We start from the raw sequence: 17,887 nt of genomic DNA, 5'->3' as shown, positions 1-17,887 counted from the left end.
TCTGATCTACATCAAGCACTACACAACCAAATATCAAACACATAGCAACCTTCTAACAACACAGAACACCACAGTAACTATATTACAATATCTTAGCTACCACCCATAAAACCCTAGCAACTGTGTAGCAGCACTATAGAAACCACCAAGAATACCCTAGCAACCTCAAAGCAATCTGTTTCTGTTTGATAGACCGAATCATTTTAAAACATTAAAACGCCAAGCTTTTACAACTATTTAAAATGGAAAACTGCTTTGAAGCTAAAGCTTTCACAGTTACTTCAAGCTTTCTAGGTACATGGCAAACTGGGGCCCAGGTCAGGAAGCAGACAAACTGGCCAAACTGACTGTCTGCTAGCTGTCTCATGTCACAGAAAATCAGATAAATCCCAACACATAGAGACTCTTTCAACTATATATCATCACATAGAGACTGTGTCTTTTCCCCCATTTAGTAAATACAAAAATCTCCCAAACCCATTTAAGGGTAAAAATTTAACTGATGTTCAAAAAAAAAAACAAAAAAAAAAACTATTATGGTTATAAACACGAGCCTCGTCTAAAAGGCAAAGGGGGAGGTGTTGCTGTAATTTATAGTAATATCTTCAGTATTACTCAGAAGACTAGTTTCAAATATAATTCCTGCAAAGTGATGGTGCTTCATGTAACGTTATGTAGTGTATGTGATAAATCCTGTTTGACATTTGTGCTGGCTACTGTATACAGGCCACCAGGGCACCACATAGACTTTATCAAAGGATTTGCTGAATTTCTATCAGAGTTAATACTGATTGCAGATAAAGTCTTAATTGTTGGTGATTTTAATATCCATATAGATAATGAAAAAGACACATTTAGCTTGGCATTTACAGACATTTTAAACTCTATTGAAGTTAAACAACACGTGTCAGCACCCACTCATTGTCATAATCATACTTTAGATCTAATATTGTCACATGGAATCAATATGGATGCAGTTGACATTCTGCAGCAGAGCGGTGACATCTCGGATCATTATCTAGTCTTGTGTATACTACATTTAGCCAAGGTTGCAAAACCACCTCCCTGCAGGGATGGACTAGGACCAAAAATCGGCCCTGGCATTTTGGCCCCGACCAGCCCACCACCACATAAGATCACAAATACCACCCGTCCTTGCGCTCCCCTGCTCTGAATATGTATACTATCTTAATCAGAATTGTAGCTTTTCTATCCTCATTGGCAGACAAAAACTCATGAAAGGCCTCTTCAAATTAAAGCACAGGCCTCTTCAAACTACGACTCTCATTGACAGATGCGGAACAGTTAGTTCATGTGTTCATGACCTCAAGGCTAGATTATGTAATGCTCTACTAGGTGGTTGCCCTGCATGCTTAATAAACAAACTACAGCTGGTCCAAAACACAGCAGTTAAAGTTCTAACCTGAACCAGGAAGTATGACCATATTAGCATTGAACATTATATAGATTTTAAAATCTTGCTAATTACTTACAAGTCAAGGCAAGTCAAGTCATCTTCATTTATATAGCGCTTTTCACAATACATATTGTTTCAAAGCAGCTTCACAAAGCACTAAATGGTTTAGCTCCCCAGTACTTGAGCAAGCTCTTAACACATTATAGTCCTACATGTCTATTGCAATCTCAGAATTCTGGCCAGTTTATAATACCTAGAGTATCAAAATCAACTGCAGGTGGTAGATCCTTTTCCTATTTGGCACCTGAACTTTGGAACAGTCTTTTTATTTTCATTCAATTTATATTTTTTGACATCCGTTAAAGGATTGTCAGGCTGCATATATTAGGTCAGCCAGAACCGGGAACACTTCCTATAACATGCAATGTACTCGTTACATCATATGAAGAATGGCATTTACGCTAAAATTAGTCTGTTTATCCCGAGGTTTAGCGTAGTCAACCGGATTCGTACCATATCCAGATCAGATGGAGGACCTGCTCCTAGACACGACTACAATGCATCCCTGAAGTGTCAGCAGAGATTTTCAACTATCCCCTGTGAAGGCCTCATCGACACGACAGCCAGTGGCACAGATCCCCAACAAAACAGTTTCCATACTGGCGTGATGAACCCGATCTTCAACCAGATGGAACTGGACTAAATATTTTGACTGTTCTCATCCAATCTGACTTGTGACCTGTAACGCTGCCTTAATCATAATCATGCACTGTTCATTGTTGGCCAGAGGAGAACTGCAACACTGAACTTACTTAAGTTGGATGATGACACCATTTTCTTCTAGAGCTGCTGTGCAGCCAAATTATTTTCCTGTTAACACTGTAAAGCTGCTTTGACACAATCTGCATTGTAAAAAAAAGCGCTATATAAATAAAGGTGACTTGACTCGACATCAAAGTTTGCCATGACATTGTTATTTATCTATTTATTATTCTGTAACTCTTCCTAGAGCTACAAAAACCAAACTTGGCACAGACCTTGTCTGGCTCGTATTATATGTTTTCTAACTAATCCGCCTTAGAGAATTCCTGTAACAGACTTCTGAATAGGCTCAAATTCACATGTAAAAACTTTTTCTGGTAATGACTTTAGATAGATAGATAGATAGATCTGTATAAAAAACATTGATTGAGATGTCCTCATTAATATACTAAAACTAACATGTGTGTGTGTTGGTTTAGAGCCGCCACCTGAGGGGTCTGGTTGGAGTCAACTGGAACTAGCAGCAGTAATTCTTGTGCCTTTGTGCCTGGTGTGTCTGGGTGTCGTTCTGGGAATGTGTGCCCTACAAAACCTTCGGTGCACACACATTAAAGCCCACAAACAGGATTCAGAGGAACCCTTGGATGACCAGACTCTGGTGTCATCTGACAAATGCCTGAAAGAGCTCATCTATGACATGAGCACCTCTGGCTCTGGTTCAGGTGAGAGCTGGCTGTGCACAAACAAACAAACAAACAAACAAACTACTCAAATCTTAGTTCTTAGTTCTATCATATGTTTTTCTTAATAAAAGAATAGTTCCCTCAAAAAATGAAAATTATTCTATTCTTTACTCACCTTCATGTGATTCCAAACCTGTTGACTTTACGCCACCCTGACTCTCAAATCTTATTTGTCATTTGCTTATGTTCCTCATACAGTGTGTGCATAATTATTATGCCAAGTCAATATTCTGATCATATTTTTTTTCCAAGAACATTTTACCAATTCCAAATCACATCAGTCTTAAAAACAATATTGATTTTGTATATAATAATTTATAAGTGATATATATTTGTTAAAGAGGGCTTAAAGTGAAAAACGCCTTATATTCAAATGTGCATAATTATTAAACATGTTTTCTTTTACAGGTAAAATGAGATTTAAAAGTAAAAATGAAAAGTAAAAAATTATTAAATTCCCATGAGAAGGATGCAATACTATAGAAATTGCTAAATTAAGGTGTGACCAGGGTCAAACAAAAAACAAACAAGAAACAGACTGAGAAGAAAATACTTTAATAATCAAGCTGAAGATAAGAATCACAAGTTGAAGTGTTGTGAAATACATTAAGTATTAAAACTATTTCTAAAGGCTTTATAGACAGAATCTGGCAGTAAGTTTGGGGTAGTTCATTTTAAGTCCATCTCCTACCCTGAAAAGTCTGTCTTGCTCATTGTTACTAGCAGCTCACAACATGACTCCCTCACCACCTTGCTGTTGTCTGACTTGAACTGGCGCTGGTACCTCAAGTGTCACTCTCTACTTATCTGTCACTCTCAACCTATCTGTCCATAAAACATTTTTTTTTAAAAACAGTCTATTTCATGACATTTCAGCTTGTCCTTCTTATTAAGTGGGGGTCATATTTCTCTGAGAACCTGACACCTTGTACTTCTGGAGACTTAAGGTAGTTTGCAGTTTTTAGGCACGTTAGAAATTTCACAAAAAAAAAAAAAGTTTTACGTCAGTTTTTTATATCCTTTGCTTTAGTGCGTCAGTAGGAAATATCAGTTTACATTTCCAAACATTACTTTTGCCATTAATTGTAATAATCCAGTGAGCTTTTTGTATGCACAAGGAGCCTGACAACAGCCGGTATGCCCCACACAGAGTTCTGATCTCACCATCATCGAGTCCATGTGGGATTACATAAAGAGACAGAACTGTGATAACGTCTCAAAGACACTTGAAGAAACTTGGCAGACTTTTGCACAGTACAGTAAATCTCTTTTTTTTTGTCCCATTTTACATGTAAAAGAAACGTACTCGGTTACTAACGTAACCTCGGTTCCCTGAGATACTGAACGAGTACTGCGTATGGGGAAAGGTCTCCTTTTTCCCCGTTACTGAAGCCTTTTTCAATAACGCAGTGTAACTGCATTGTCATTGGTTCACTCATAGACAAGTTGTTGAACCAATGACGGCGCGGCATAACTGCGCGGCCTATGGCGACAAAGCCCGTGAATATTCTTGCCGAAATGGGCGGGGTAGCTATATAAGCAGGCGCTTATGATTTCAGGTCATTCGACTGAAGCGACGACACTGAAGCCGCAGCCTCGTGGCACGGCATGTAACGCAGTACTCGTTCCGTATCTCAGGGAACCGAGGTTACGTTAGTAACCGAGTACGTTCCCTTTCGATACTTCACTTATACTGTGTATGGGGAACGAATTAAACCACGCCGTGCCACGGCAGGGAACGACTGGACTTGTCTTGGACACTGCGAGGGAACCAGAGGACAAGTGAGAAGGCTGGAGCCGTCGAACCCTTGTTACACTACCAAAAGGGGAGTTAACTCCCAGAGTGGCATGAAGCGAAGCTCGATAGAGGCCGCTGGATCATACTGAGATGACCCGAGCTTGTAAGGTCGGGACGTCCAAATGATAAAATCTGACAAAAGTGGATGGCGAGGACCAGATGTCTGGTCTAAAGATGTCTTTAATCAAAACTCCACTAGACCAGGCCCAAGAGGAAACCATTCCTCTAGTGGAGTGAGCTCTAACTCCTGTGGGGCAGTTGAGGCCCATAGAGGAGTAACAAAGAGTAATAGCGTCGACTATCCGACACACAAGACGTTGCTTTGAGCCCGAAGACCCTTTGGTGCGGCCACGAAAGCAGATAAAGAGCTGATCGGATTGCCGGAAAGGCTGTGATCGCTCAACGTAGGTCCTTAATGCCCTGACGGGGCAGAGCAATTCCAGCTCTCGCTCGTCCGACGAGGGAGGAAGCACTGAGAGGGAAATGACCTGTGCTCTGAGTGGAGTCGAGAGCACCTTAGGGACGTAGCCATGCCTAGGTTTCAAAACGACCTTGGAGTCGCTGGGCCCGAACTCAAGGCATGCAGGGCTCACGGAGAGGGCCTGCAAGTTGCCAACATGCTTAACCGATGCTAGTGCAAGTAGCAGAGTGGTTTTGAGCATCAGGGGCCTGAGGTCAGCTGAACACAGTGGCTCAAAGGGAAGCCCTTTGAGAGCTCTGAGGACGAAAGAGAGGTCCCAGGTGGGAACGGTGAGAGGATGAGGTGGATTCAATCGCCTAGAACCTTTCAAGAAACACACCACAAGGTTGTTTTGTCCCACTGACTGGCCAGCGATAGGAGCGTGAAACGCTGCGATGGCTGCTACGTAAACTTTGAGCGTTGAAGGGGTGCGACCCAGTTCTAAACGCTCCTGGAGAAAAGACAGTATCGGAGATACATCACACTCCACTGGGTTTATGTTGCATACAGAACACCAGCCATCAAAGACCGACCATTTCTGGGTGTAGAGGCGTCTCGTGGACGGAGCTCTCGCCTGAGAGATGGTATTCAGCACGTCCCTGGGGAGGTTAGCAGGCTCCCATCGAGGGACCAGAGGTGCAGAGCCCAGAGTTCTGGCTGGGGATGCCAAATCGTCCTGTTCGCCTGAGAGAGGAGGTCCCGTCTCAGGGGGATCGGCCACGGAGCTTTCGTGGAAAGCCTGAACAGCTCTGAGGACCAAACTTGGCTCCTCTAGAGCAGGGCCACCAGGAGGACTCTGTGCTTGTCTTCCCCGATTCATCTGATAATCTGCAAGATCAGAGCAATCGGGGGAAAAGCGTAAAGGAGGGTGCTGGGCCAGACGTGAGCCAGCGCATCGTCCTCCTTCGAGAAATAAATTGGGCAGTGAGAGTTGTCTGAGGCGAAGAGGTCTTCCTCTGCCTTCCCGAAGAACTCCCAGATCGTGAGAACCATCTGGGGGTGGAGCATCCACTCGTCTGAGGGGACATTGCTCCGGGATAGCATATCTGCTCCCAAGTTTGTTCTCCCTGTTATGTGAGTCACTCTGAGTGACTGAAACCTCGGTAATGCCCATTCCAGAAGACACTTCGCCAGAGCGCATAAGTGGCTGGACGAAAGACCACCCTGGTGATTTATGTATGACACCACTGTCATGCTGTCCGACTGGACTTAAGACGTGGCGTCCCGTCAGGTGTGCCTAAAACACGTGAAGGGCTCGAATCACTACCAAAATCTCGAGGCAGTTGATGTGCAGATGGCTTTCTTCGTGAGACCACGAGCCAAAGGCCGGTCTGCCCTTGCAAAGAGCACCCCAACCTGTGTTGGATGCATCTGTTGAGAGCACCGTCCTTCTGGACACCACCTGTAGGGGTACACCTTGACTGAACCATACAGGGTTCATCCAGGGTTTCAGAGCTGTCAAACAGGCCTGATTGACCCCGAGACGCAGGCGGCCGTGCCGCCAGGCGTGAGGAGGGTACCCAGAACTTCAACCAGTATTGCAGAGGCCGCATCCGAAGAAGGCCGAGCTGCAGAACGGGGAAGGCGGAAGCCATCAGCCCTAGCATCCTCTGGAAGTACTTCAGAGGGAGATGGCTATGTTCCTGACCAATACCGCGAGCTGCTGAATGGCCAGAGCGCTTTCTGGCGATACTACAGCCGTCATACGGGCTGAGTCGAAGACTGCACCCAGGAACGTTATACGTTGGCTGGGGAGCAGTGAGCTCTTAGCAAAGTTGACCCTGAGACCCAGGCACTCCATGTGGCTGAGTAGCACGGATCTGTGATGCTCCAGCTCGGCTCGTGACTGGGCTAGGATGAGCCAGTCGTCGAGATAATTGAGAACCCGGATTCCCAACTGTCTCAGTGGGGAAAGCGCCGCGTTCATGCACTTGGTAAAAGTGCGAGGAGCTAGGGACTGCCCGAATGGAAGGACCGTATATTGGTAAGCCACACCTTCGAATGCGAATCTCAAGAATCACCTGTGATGGGGGGCTATCTGGATGTGAAAGTATGCATCTTTCAGGTCCAGCAAGCAGAACCAGTCCCCGGGGCAAACCTGTGCAAGGATCTGCTTCAGCGTTAACATCTTGAACTTCCATCTCATGAGGGAAAGGTTCAGGAGTCTGAGGTCTAAGATGGGTCTGAGACCGCCATCACTCTAGGGAATGAGGAAGTAATGGCTGTAAATCGCTCTCTGAGGGGGAGACTATTTCTATAGGCCCCTTCTCTAACAGAGACATCACTTCGGCTTGGAGGACGTGAGCGTCGTCCGTGTTTACTGAAGTGGGAAGCACCCCGCCAAAACGCGGGGGTCTGCGAGCAAACTGGAGCGAGTAGCCTTGAGATATTAGCCCTGAGTCAGGGGAGAGCATCAAGATATATTCCGCCGAGTGGTGTTGGAAGTGAGACCGCTCTTCCTCAATGAACATGGCTTGCAGGGCAGAGCCAGCAAGTCACATGAACAGAGGTCCAGCATAATGAGCATGTTAGTTCCACCAAGCACAAGTGAGCATTGAGCTCGCTTTCAGTGAGCGCATACATCCTCATGAACGTGGCTTGCAGGGGCAGGGCCGGCAAACGACACGCAGAGAGACTGGAATAAATACGCTACATCAACTGATATACTGAATATATAAATAACAGGTCTCACCTGAGACAGGTGAGAGTATCGTATATTTCTCAAAGAACGCGGTTTGCAGGGCAGAACCGGCAAGCAACTCGCTGAGAAATTCAGCAAACTCAGCAAATACACTGTATTAACTGCATTATATATATATAACATATGTCTCACCCGAGACAGGGGGAGAGTGACATGTTATATTTCTCAATGAATGCGGCTTGCGGGGCGGAACCGGCAAGCAACGCATAGAGAAACTCAACGCAAACAGCAGAATCAGCTCCATTAATAGAGTATAAAAACATGTTTCTCGCCCGAGTCGGGGGAGAACGTCAAGTCATATTTCTCAATCGACGCGGCTTGCGGGGCGGGACCGGCGAGTGACGCGCATTGAGATAAGGAAAAGTACACTCACACAAATATAAAATGTATCATGAGTCTCGCCTAAGTCAGGGGAGAGCATCATGTCAAATTCAGCTGAGAGATTCAGATAACTTCTGCAAAAATCTGCTATATAAACTGAATGTATATAACATGAATGTCACCCAAGAGGGGGGAGAGCGACATGTTATATTTCTCAATAAACGCGGCTTGCGGGCAGAACCGGCGAACAACGCATAGAGAAGTCTCAGTGCAAACAGCACAAATATGCTCCATTAAATTAAGCATATAACATGTTTCTCACCCAAAAGAAGAAAGACGTCATATTTCTGAACTAACGCGGCTCGCAGGGGAGGGACCGGCGAGTGACGCGCATTGAGATAAGGAGAAATACACTCACTCAGATAGAAAATGTATCATGAGTCTCGCCTAAGTCAGGGAAGAGCATCATGTGAAATTCAGCTAAGAGTAAGAGCTCGCTCTCGTGCTCCCGAGTGAGAGCACGCATCCTCAACGAACGCGGTTTGCGGGGGAGGACCCGGCAAATGACGCATTCGGAGAGACGGCGTTTGAAGCAAACGCCAGCGAGAAGTAGAAAGATAAGCTCTGTACTTACCTGACGGAAGACGGCAGGGGATGAGCTGAATGCTCTCAGATGCTGAAGGCGGCACGAGGGCGGCGCGGTGAACAGCTGCTAGAGAGCGAAGATCCGCGGAGCGAGGCTCTGCATATGCCACAGCTGTGGCGCGGCATTGAGTCAATGCCACCGGCGTGAAAACGGCGATTGTAGCTCTTTTAGAGCGGCGAGAGCCGCTGGGAAAGCTCTTTTAGAAAGCGGCGTTAAGCCGCGGGAAATGCTCTTTAAACGGCGCCGGATGGCGGCAGGAGACGCGCTGAGAGGTGGCCGGAAGCGGGCGGCTCGAGAGCGGCGCTCGAGGCGGTAGTCTGCGAGGGCGCCGGCGCTGTCTTCGTTCGGCGGTCTCAGCTCAGTCCGCTGCGGGTGCCTCTTCGACGGCGGCGAGAATTTCTCCCAGGCGAGCTTCTTCCAGGCGGCGAAGGCTTCAGCCGGAGATCAGCGAAGAGCGATATGAAGTCGTTGCTGAAAGAGAGAGAACTGAAATCCTATGGCGAAGCGCCTGCTTATATAGCTACCCCGCCCATTTCGGCGGGAATATTTGCGGGCTTTGTCGCCATAGGCCGCGCAGCTATGCCGCGCCGTCATTGGTTCAACAACTTGTCTATGAGTGAACCAATGACGATGCAGTAACACTGCGTTATTGAAAAAGGCTTCAGTAACGGGGAAAAAGGAGACCTTTCCCCATACGCAGTACGAGTGAATTATCGAAAGGGAAACCTGCTTGATAATTATGCACATCTGAATATAAGTTTTTTTTTCACAGTTGACAATTTTATATAACTTAAAATTGATTATATATAAAATTAATAGTAGTTATTAAGATTGATGTGGTTTGGAATTGGTAAAATGTGCTTAGGAAAAAAAATTGATCAGAATTTTGACTTGCATAATAAGTAAGTAAGTAAAGCAAGTAAACTTTTATTTATATAGCACCTTTCACAGATATAAATCACAAAGTGCTTTACAAAGTGCAACAATAATAAAAATAAAAGAACAATAAAACTTAGAAAAAAATAAAAATTAAAACCACAAAATATAAAAGCCCAATCAACTAAAAGCCTGTCTAAATATAAGTGTCTTCAGCTGCTTTTTAAAAGAATCAACAAAATCGTCCACTTGCAGTGACAGGGGCAGGGCGTTCCAGAGTCTGGGGGCAACTGCTTGGAAGGACCGTTCTCCCCGAGTTTTAAAGCGGGATTTGGGGACCATTAGAAGGTTTTGAGAATAAAAAGAGAATTACAATAATCAAGACGAGAAGAAATAAAAGTATGAATAAATCATCTCCAAGTCAGCTTTAGACAATAACGCTCTCAGTTTTATCTCTTGTTTCTCAAGTGATAAAAAAGGTTTTTGACCAACTGTCTAGAATGACTGTCCAGAGACATAGATTGGTCAAACAGAAAACCAAGGTTTCTGAGGCTCGACTGGATGGAAGAACCCAGGGAACCAAGGTGCTATTTGATTTGAGGTAGTTTTTGGTCTGGAGCAAAGATTAAGGTTTCAGTCTTTTTTGTATTTAGTTGTAGGTAGTTATTGTATAACCAGTTCTTTATGCAGGACAAGCAGTCCAATAAATCAGTTAGTTTATGAAACTCAGAGTCTTTAAAAGAACAGTACAACTGAATGTCATCAGCATAAAATTGATAAGACACATTTTTAAAACCGTTAATTATTTCACCAAGAGGGCGTATATAATAATAATTACACTGTAAGCTGATTTAGACAAAAGTACCTGCTAAATGTATATTTCCATTTGAGCTTTATACAAAGCTATGTATGACTTCATATGAGATGAGTCATATGAGTCATGTGGATTACTTTTATGTTTTGTTTTGTTATATGGGTATATTTGAATACAATGTGTTCATCATCATCTACCTATCAGTAGGTTTCAGTACAATAAACATTCAGATTTTATAGTTTTTCAAATAAAGGGGTTTTTTTTTTTTTTTTTTAGTGTATTTTTATTTATCATATCTTTTTAAATAACTCATAAATCTCAGACAGTTTTAAGTAGTTTGCCAGGTCTTAGGTAAATGGAAAACCTACTTAAAGGTGCTAAAGAGGTTCTTTTTGTCGACTGAGTTTTTTAAATGAGCGCATGGGTAAGAACAACCCCCCTCCTTCACAGCTCTTTTCGAGGGAACGCCTCCCAAAACTCGTGCACGAGTATCGGAACACGAGTGTTTACCACCGGCATTCGCTGTGTTATTAAGCCGGGCACACATTTAACGACTAGCTAAAACATTCTGACTATGCTCAACATAGAGCGATTGTTTCCTGCTCCTGAAGCAGATTTATATACTTTCACATGGAATTTGAACGCAGACTGTAATCGCAGACTGAAAGCAACTGGCTCTGACTGGACGCGTTTGAGCGCGATCAATCATAAGTATCAATTTACATTCATAATCGGCCTTACAATCGTTAAGTGTGTGCGCGACCTAAAGCCGTGGATTCATTATGTCGGACTCACCGCAGGTGACTCATAATCTGCAGTTGTTACTCCTGTCTCCTGACAAAAACATTGCATGCAGCGCCTGAGGAGTGTGGAAAGTTACTGGAGCACGCAGCCGCTCGTCTCTCACATTGATCGTCATGGCAGTGATTGACAAGCCAGAGGGCCAATCCGTGCATGTCTCTCACAAGGAACATCATGGCAGTGATTGACAAGCCAAAGGGCCAATCGTTTACGCGATGATCGCGTAAACAATTGGCTGATGTTTTTAAGGCCCTACCTCGTGCACAGATGATGTATATTAATATTATTACTTTCAGTGCACCTAATAAATAGTCTTATCAGTTATCAGTTTTATTAGTAAAGACAGTTTCAAGTAATATTGCAAAAATGTATAAAACAAAACATCCTCTTTAGCACCTTTAAAGAGGTAGTTCCTCATTTTTAAGCAATTCACAGTTCCCTTTCTGTCAGTCACTTTCATCGTTGTGTTGAAATACAGAAACTAGGGGTCACTCTTGGGAGCCCCAAATACCTCTGATGTATTAAAAAAAGGCCAACGGAATTGGCATGTGGAATTTGCATGTCTGGCCATGCCTTCGGACATACGGGTATATAAAGCGGCCGGCGTGCCTCACACATTTCAGCTTTGTTCTTCAGGACCTAAGAACATTGTCTCTTCATGAGAAGCTATATTTCCATTTACCTCATAACTGCTGCTAGAAACAATAGCACACATCAGCAGTCTCTATCAATGTATTGCACAAATATGTGCAGGAAGTTTCCCTGGGTACATCAGCAATGTTCTGAAAGATTTCCTTAATAAAACAGCAAATTCCTCTAAAAGAGCTGCATGGCAGATTCCATTTATGTCCTTCTGGGTGCGGGAGAGTGGGAGAGTTTCTGCCAGGTGAATCCCCGCAGTGCACGGGTGAGCTAATTTGTCATTTAGGGCTCCTGAGGAAGATGAGCTGTTAATCACAAAATTGGAGGGTGGGCTTATGCCTGCCGAGGTGGATGGATCACCTGAACTTCCACCTTCGGGTGTGACAGTTCAGCATGAGGCTAACGCTGATTTGGGAGCCGTGCTTGCCTGGGCTGCCCTGAGAATCAAACTTGAGTGGACTCCTCAGAAGTTGTGGAAGGCACCTTTTTGTGCAAGAACATGCTTCTCTGGCTCCTCTGTCCTCCTCACTACCCTCGATGATGGGGTACTTGGAGGTTTATTTATGCCCACAAAATGCTGCCACTTGGAGGAATCATTCAAGCCAATCATTCACACCAAAGCTTGTAAGTTTAACTCTTCTCTAACAGCGATGGCAACTGACCATGCCCTTCAGGCTACGAAGGTTATGGCGCAGGCCCTGAGTCGGGCGATGTCCACATTTGTGGTCCAGAAGTGCCATCTATAGCTAAACCTTGTTGAGATGTGGGATGTCAAGAAAATACACTTTCTCTATGTCCCTATTGCTCAAGGTGGCCTTTTCGGAGACACTGTCGAAGACAGCAGTTCTCTGCAGTGAAAAACAGACACAGGCTATTAAGCAAATTATGTCTTGGCACGGATCTTCCTTTAGACCCCTGAGAGCCCAACTCTGCCTGCTCGTCGCTGAGGGTGGCCCCCTGTGAAGGCTGCACTGTCCCCATAGCAGCCTTGGCCGGCAGCCAGACCTCAGCAGTCCAGTCACCGGAAGGTGGCATTGCCCGTCTGTCAGCAGGCCACCAAGAACTCTCATAAGGCTTAAAAGCGATCCTGAGGCAGGCGACCCAGGGATGGAGAGACTGTGGACTTCTTCACCCCAGCTGGGGTGAGCCTCACTCCCATTGGAGGGGGGAGTGAATTTTACATGGTCAATAAAAGATTTATTTCCACTTTCCTTGGGTCATACACACACACTCCAGTCTGCTCCTCTCTGCCTCGCTGCTGAATAGTTTGCGTCTGTAGCTCCATAGAGCTTTGTTTTGAATCTATTTATTATCATTACATTAGTCTATTTTATCATCACCATATAACTGATATTGCCTATCACATTAATCTGACGTCGCTAGCGTTTAATTTTTTAATCCAAATCACTATCACAGCACGTTAGCATTTCGCTAGCTTGTTAGCTTGTCATCCAGGCCACATACCGTCCTTTTCTCTCACGTGCTCATTTTTCTATGACTCGAGTCCATCAAACAACTGTGTTAAGTCGCATGAGTCTACAAACACGGTGAGTCATGTCATCCTCTCTTTTTGTTTTTACTTGCACTGCCTGTCACATGCATAGTATAGCTCTCTCTGCCAGCGGTGAGATTTACACATGTGATAATTGTAGGGAAATAGTCAGGCTGACAGTGAGATTCTCAGAATTAGAGACAGGCATCCAAACTTTAATTAAGGACAGCAAGAATGCAAGGGCTTTAGATACTGTTTTGTATCCGACTAGCTAAGTGAAATCTGTACATTGTTCAGTTCCGGCTGTAGATCCCGTGCAGCAGGGCAACTGGGTGACTGTAAGGCGGCCTAGTCGTGGAAAACACCACTGTTCCGTTCCGATTAGAACATCAGACAGGTTCTCCCCACTCAGTGACACACCCACTGAGAATCCTGTTGAAAGTGCCCTAGTAATTGGTGATTCTATTACACAGAACGTGAAAATAGATACACCAGCAGAGCCAGAGCACCTGACATCAAAGCAAATTTAAAAGTGCGGGCTAATGCTAATACTCTAAATAAATACTCTAAATACTAAATACTCTAAGATTATTATTCACGTTGGCACAAATGATGTTCGACTTCGCCAGTCAGAGATCACTAAAATTAACATTAAAGGGGTGATTCACTGTTTTTTTTTTTTTTTTTTTTTTTTTTTTTTTTTTTTTTTTTTGATTGTGTTTATGGGGAGCAGTTTAACATGTCTGCATGCTTAATATTTTTCATATATTTTACCTTTATTCTACACTGCTGTTTCCATTGTCATTTAAACGGCCAGATTGACTTCCTGCTTCTGTGATACCACTCCCCCTGAAATACGCAATGGGCTCAGATTGGTTAGCTGGCCCAGTGTATTGTGATTCACTGAAGCATCCGGAAATGCCACACACCTTACCATTAGTTGTTATATGTGCTTCAGTGGAAATGTAAATAATGGCGTCTATATTATCAAATTGAGCCCGAATCAGACCCAGATAGCAGTAATGATGTAAAGTGTTTAGATGCTGTCACTTTTAAATGTTACTGCTGTTTGTTAGCTTTCAATATACGGTTTTGTCCTGATTAAAGCTTTACTGTAGCCAAATACATGACTGAGTAGTAGCATTTTTGTAAAGGTATTGTTTAATTTATAGCATGAACAACTGTTTGTCTATGAACATAGAAGTTTGTTGCCGTTTGTTGGAGAAGTATGCAATAGAATTTAGCTAACTGGCTAGCAAAGCAAAAACACATTGGTCTTTGTTTACGTCTTTGATGCAACCAAAAAATAGCAACAGAACTATACATTTAAAAAACATGTACAAACAATAAAACGTACTTACAGTTAGGGGCCCATAAACAGCAGCTTCTGCTTTTAAAGTGGGAACTGCTTCATCCTTCAGTAATAGCCTTGGTGCAAATCCAGCATTGAACTTGTGTAGATTCTGGAAGCTGTCTTCCGCGCTGCATCCAGTGTAGACAGTGTTTTTTACAGTCTATGGTGTAGACAATATTACTGATTATTATAATGGGTTCTATTATCTTTTGACGCATCGCGCCGCTCGTGTCCACTGTAGACAACTCTTCCGCTTCCATATGCCGCACGACATGGCCTCGCCCATGTTGCGTGTTCCCGGGGGCAATGTTTTGCAGGGTTTATGATGTCACCAACCCAGGAAGAAGCTCATTGTAGTCCAAACCGGTAGTTTTTGTAAGCATTAAACTGCCATAACTTTAAAAGACAATATCTCCGTTTGCATTGAACTTTCAGCATTATAACTTTGCAGATACTGTTTATGCTCAAGCAGCAACACTAACTAGTGAAATCGCAATTAACCACCCCTTTAAAGAGGTGTGTGAACTCGCAAGTACAATGTCAGGAACAGTAATTTGCTCTGCTCCCCTTCCTGTTCATCGGAGTGATGAGAGATTTAGCAGATTATCATCACTCAATGGCTGGCTGGCCTTGTTGTTGTTGTTGGCATTTACAGACATTCTAAACTCTATTGGAGTTAGACACAGAGTCAGGAACAGTAATTTGCTCTGCTCCCCTTCCTGTTCATCGGAGTGATGAGAGATTTAGCAGATTATCATCACTCAATGGCTGGCTGGCCTTGTTGTTGTTGTTGACATTTACAGACATTCTAAACTCTATTGGAGTTAGACACAGAGTTAAACACGTGTCAGGACTCATTGTCATAATCATACTCATTGTCATAATCATACTTTAGATCTTATATTGTCACATGGAATCGATATTGATGCCGTTGAAATTCTGCAGCAGGGCGACGAAATCTCAGATCGTTATTTAGTCTTGCGTATACTACATTTAGCCAAGGCTGCAAAACCGCCACCCTGCCAAAAATATGGTAGAACTATCACTTCTACCACTAAAGATTGCTTTATAAATAATCTTCCTGATCAGTTTCATCTCCTTAGCATAGCAGACAGCTTAGAAGACCTCGATGTTGCAACAGAAACTATTGACTCTGTTTTTTACAGCACATTAGACTCAGTTGCTCCTCTGCGCTTAAAGAAGGTTAAGGAAATTAGTCCAATGCTGTGGTACAACGAGCACACTCGGCTCTTAAGAGAGCAGCCAGAAAAATGGAGCGTAGCTGGAAGAAAGCAAAACTAAAAAATTTTCACATTTTGTGGAGAGAGAGAATGATTGAGTACAGAAAGGCCTTAAAAAATGCTAGATCTACTTATTTTTCAAATCTCTTAGAAGAAAACAAACACAACCCTTGGTATTTATTTGATACAGTAGCTAAATTAACGAGAAGTAGAGCTTCAACTTCTGATGTTTCCAAACAGCACAGCAGTAATGACTTTATGAACTTCTTTACTTGCAAGATTGACAATATTAGAGAGAAAATTATAACCATGCAACCGTCTACTACTGTATCGTGTCAGACAGTGCACTGTAGAGTCCCTGAGGTGAAATTCCATTCATTCGCTGCTATAGCTGAGGAAGAATTTTCTAAACTTGTTAAATCATCAAAATCAACAATATGTATGTTAGACCCTATACCGACTAAACTATTGAAAGTGATGCTTCCAGAGGTCATAGATCCTCTTCTTAATATTGTTAATTCATCTTTATAACTAGGATACGTACCAAAAACTTTCAGGCTGGCTATTATTAAATCTCTTATTAAAAAACCACAACTTGATCCTAGAGAATTAGTCAATTACAGGCTGATCTCGAATCTACCTTTTCTGTCAAAAATACTAGAAAAGGCAGTATCATCGCAACTATGTTCCTTTTTAGAAAGAAATGGTATGGTGTGAGGATTTCCAGTCAGGATTTAGACCGCACCTTTGTATCTCTCTATTAGTGTTACTGGATCTTAGTGCTGCATTTCACACTATCGATCACAACATTCTTTTGAATAGACTCGAAAATTATGTTGGCATTAGTGGAATTGCATTGGCATGGTTCAAATCATACTTATCTGACCGTTATCAGTTTGTAGTAGTAAATGAAAAGATGTCCTATCGATCACAAATTCAATATGGAGTACCGCAAGGGTCAGTACTAGGACCATTGCTTTTCACTCTGTACATGCTACCCTTGGGAGATATCATTAGGAAGCATGGTGTTAGTTTTCACTATTACGCTGATGATACTTAGCTGTATATTTCTTCATGCCCTGACGAAACTTACCAATTCACAAAATTAACGGAATGCAAAGCTGATATAAAAAATTGGATGACCAGTAATTTCCTACTACTAAATTCAGAAAAAACAGAGATTCTAATTATTGGACCAAAAACCTCTGCACATAATAACCTAAAATACTGTCTAACACTTGATGGCTGCTCTGTTAAGTCTTCGTCGTCAGTTAGGAACCTGGGTGTCGTGTTTGATACCAATCTTTCATTTGAAAGCCATGTTTCTAGCATCTGTAAAACTGCATTCTTCCATCTTAAAAATATATCTAAACTGAGCAAGCTCTTAATGCGTTATAGTCCTTCACGTCTATTGCGATCTCAAAATTCTGGACAGTTGATAATACCTATAATATCAAAATCAACTGCAGGCAGTAGATCCTTTTCCTTTTTAGCACCTAAACTTTGGAACACTCTTCCTATCACTGTTCTGGAAGCAGACACACTCTGTCAGTTTAAATCTAAACTAAAAACGCATCTGTTTAAACTTGCATACACATAAACCACTACTTCAACTTCTATAATTCAAATCATGTAAATTCTTAGGCTGCATAGATTAGGTCAGCCGGAACTGGGAACACTTCCCATAACACCTAATGTACTCACTACATCATAAGAAGAATGGCGTCTACACTAATATTAGTCTCTCTCTGTTTATCCCGAGGTTTGTCACAGCCTGCCAGATCCAGGCCATATCCAGATGAGATGAAGGACCTGCATC

At 43.0% G+C, this 17,887-nt stretch overlaps 1 protein-coding gene across 4 annotated transcripts in view; it reads left to right on the top strand.

Annotated features, from left to right (window-relative positions):
• The window catches only part of LOC125258680 (activin receptor type-1C), a 109,407-nt gene that overhangs the window by 49,752 nt on the left and 41,768 nt on the right, over positions 1-17,887 (top strand). For 3 of the 4 annotated variants that reach the window (XM_048175643.1, XM_048175642.1, XM_048175644.1), the window contains one exon: positions 2,659-2,901. The exons of the other annotated variant lie outside the window; for it this stretch is intronic. In XM_048175643.1, coding sequence (XP_048031600.1) covers positions 2,659-2,901 — 243 coding nt within the window. The remainder of the gene's footprint in view (positions 1-2,658; positions 2,902-17,887) is intronic. 4 annotated transcript variants of the gene reach the window in all.

This window comes from Megalobrama amblycephala, linkage group LG23 (genome assembly GCF_018812025.1).
Source record: "Megalobrama amblycephala isolate DHTTF-2021 linkage group LG23, ASM1881202v1, whole genome shotgun sequence".
Taxonomy (NCBI): Eukaryota; Metazoa; Chordata; class Actinopteri; order Cypriniformes; family Xenocyprididae; genus Megalobrama; species Megalobrama amblycephala.
This window is presented reverse-complemented; position numbering and strand designations above follow the sequence as displayed.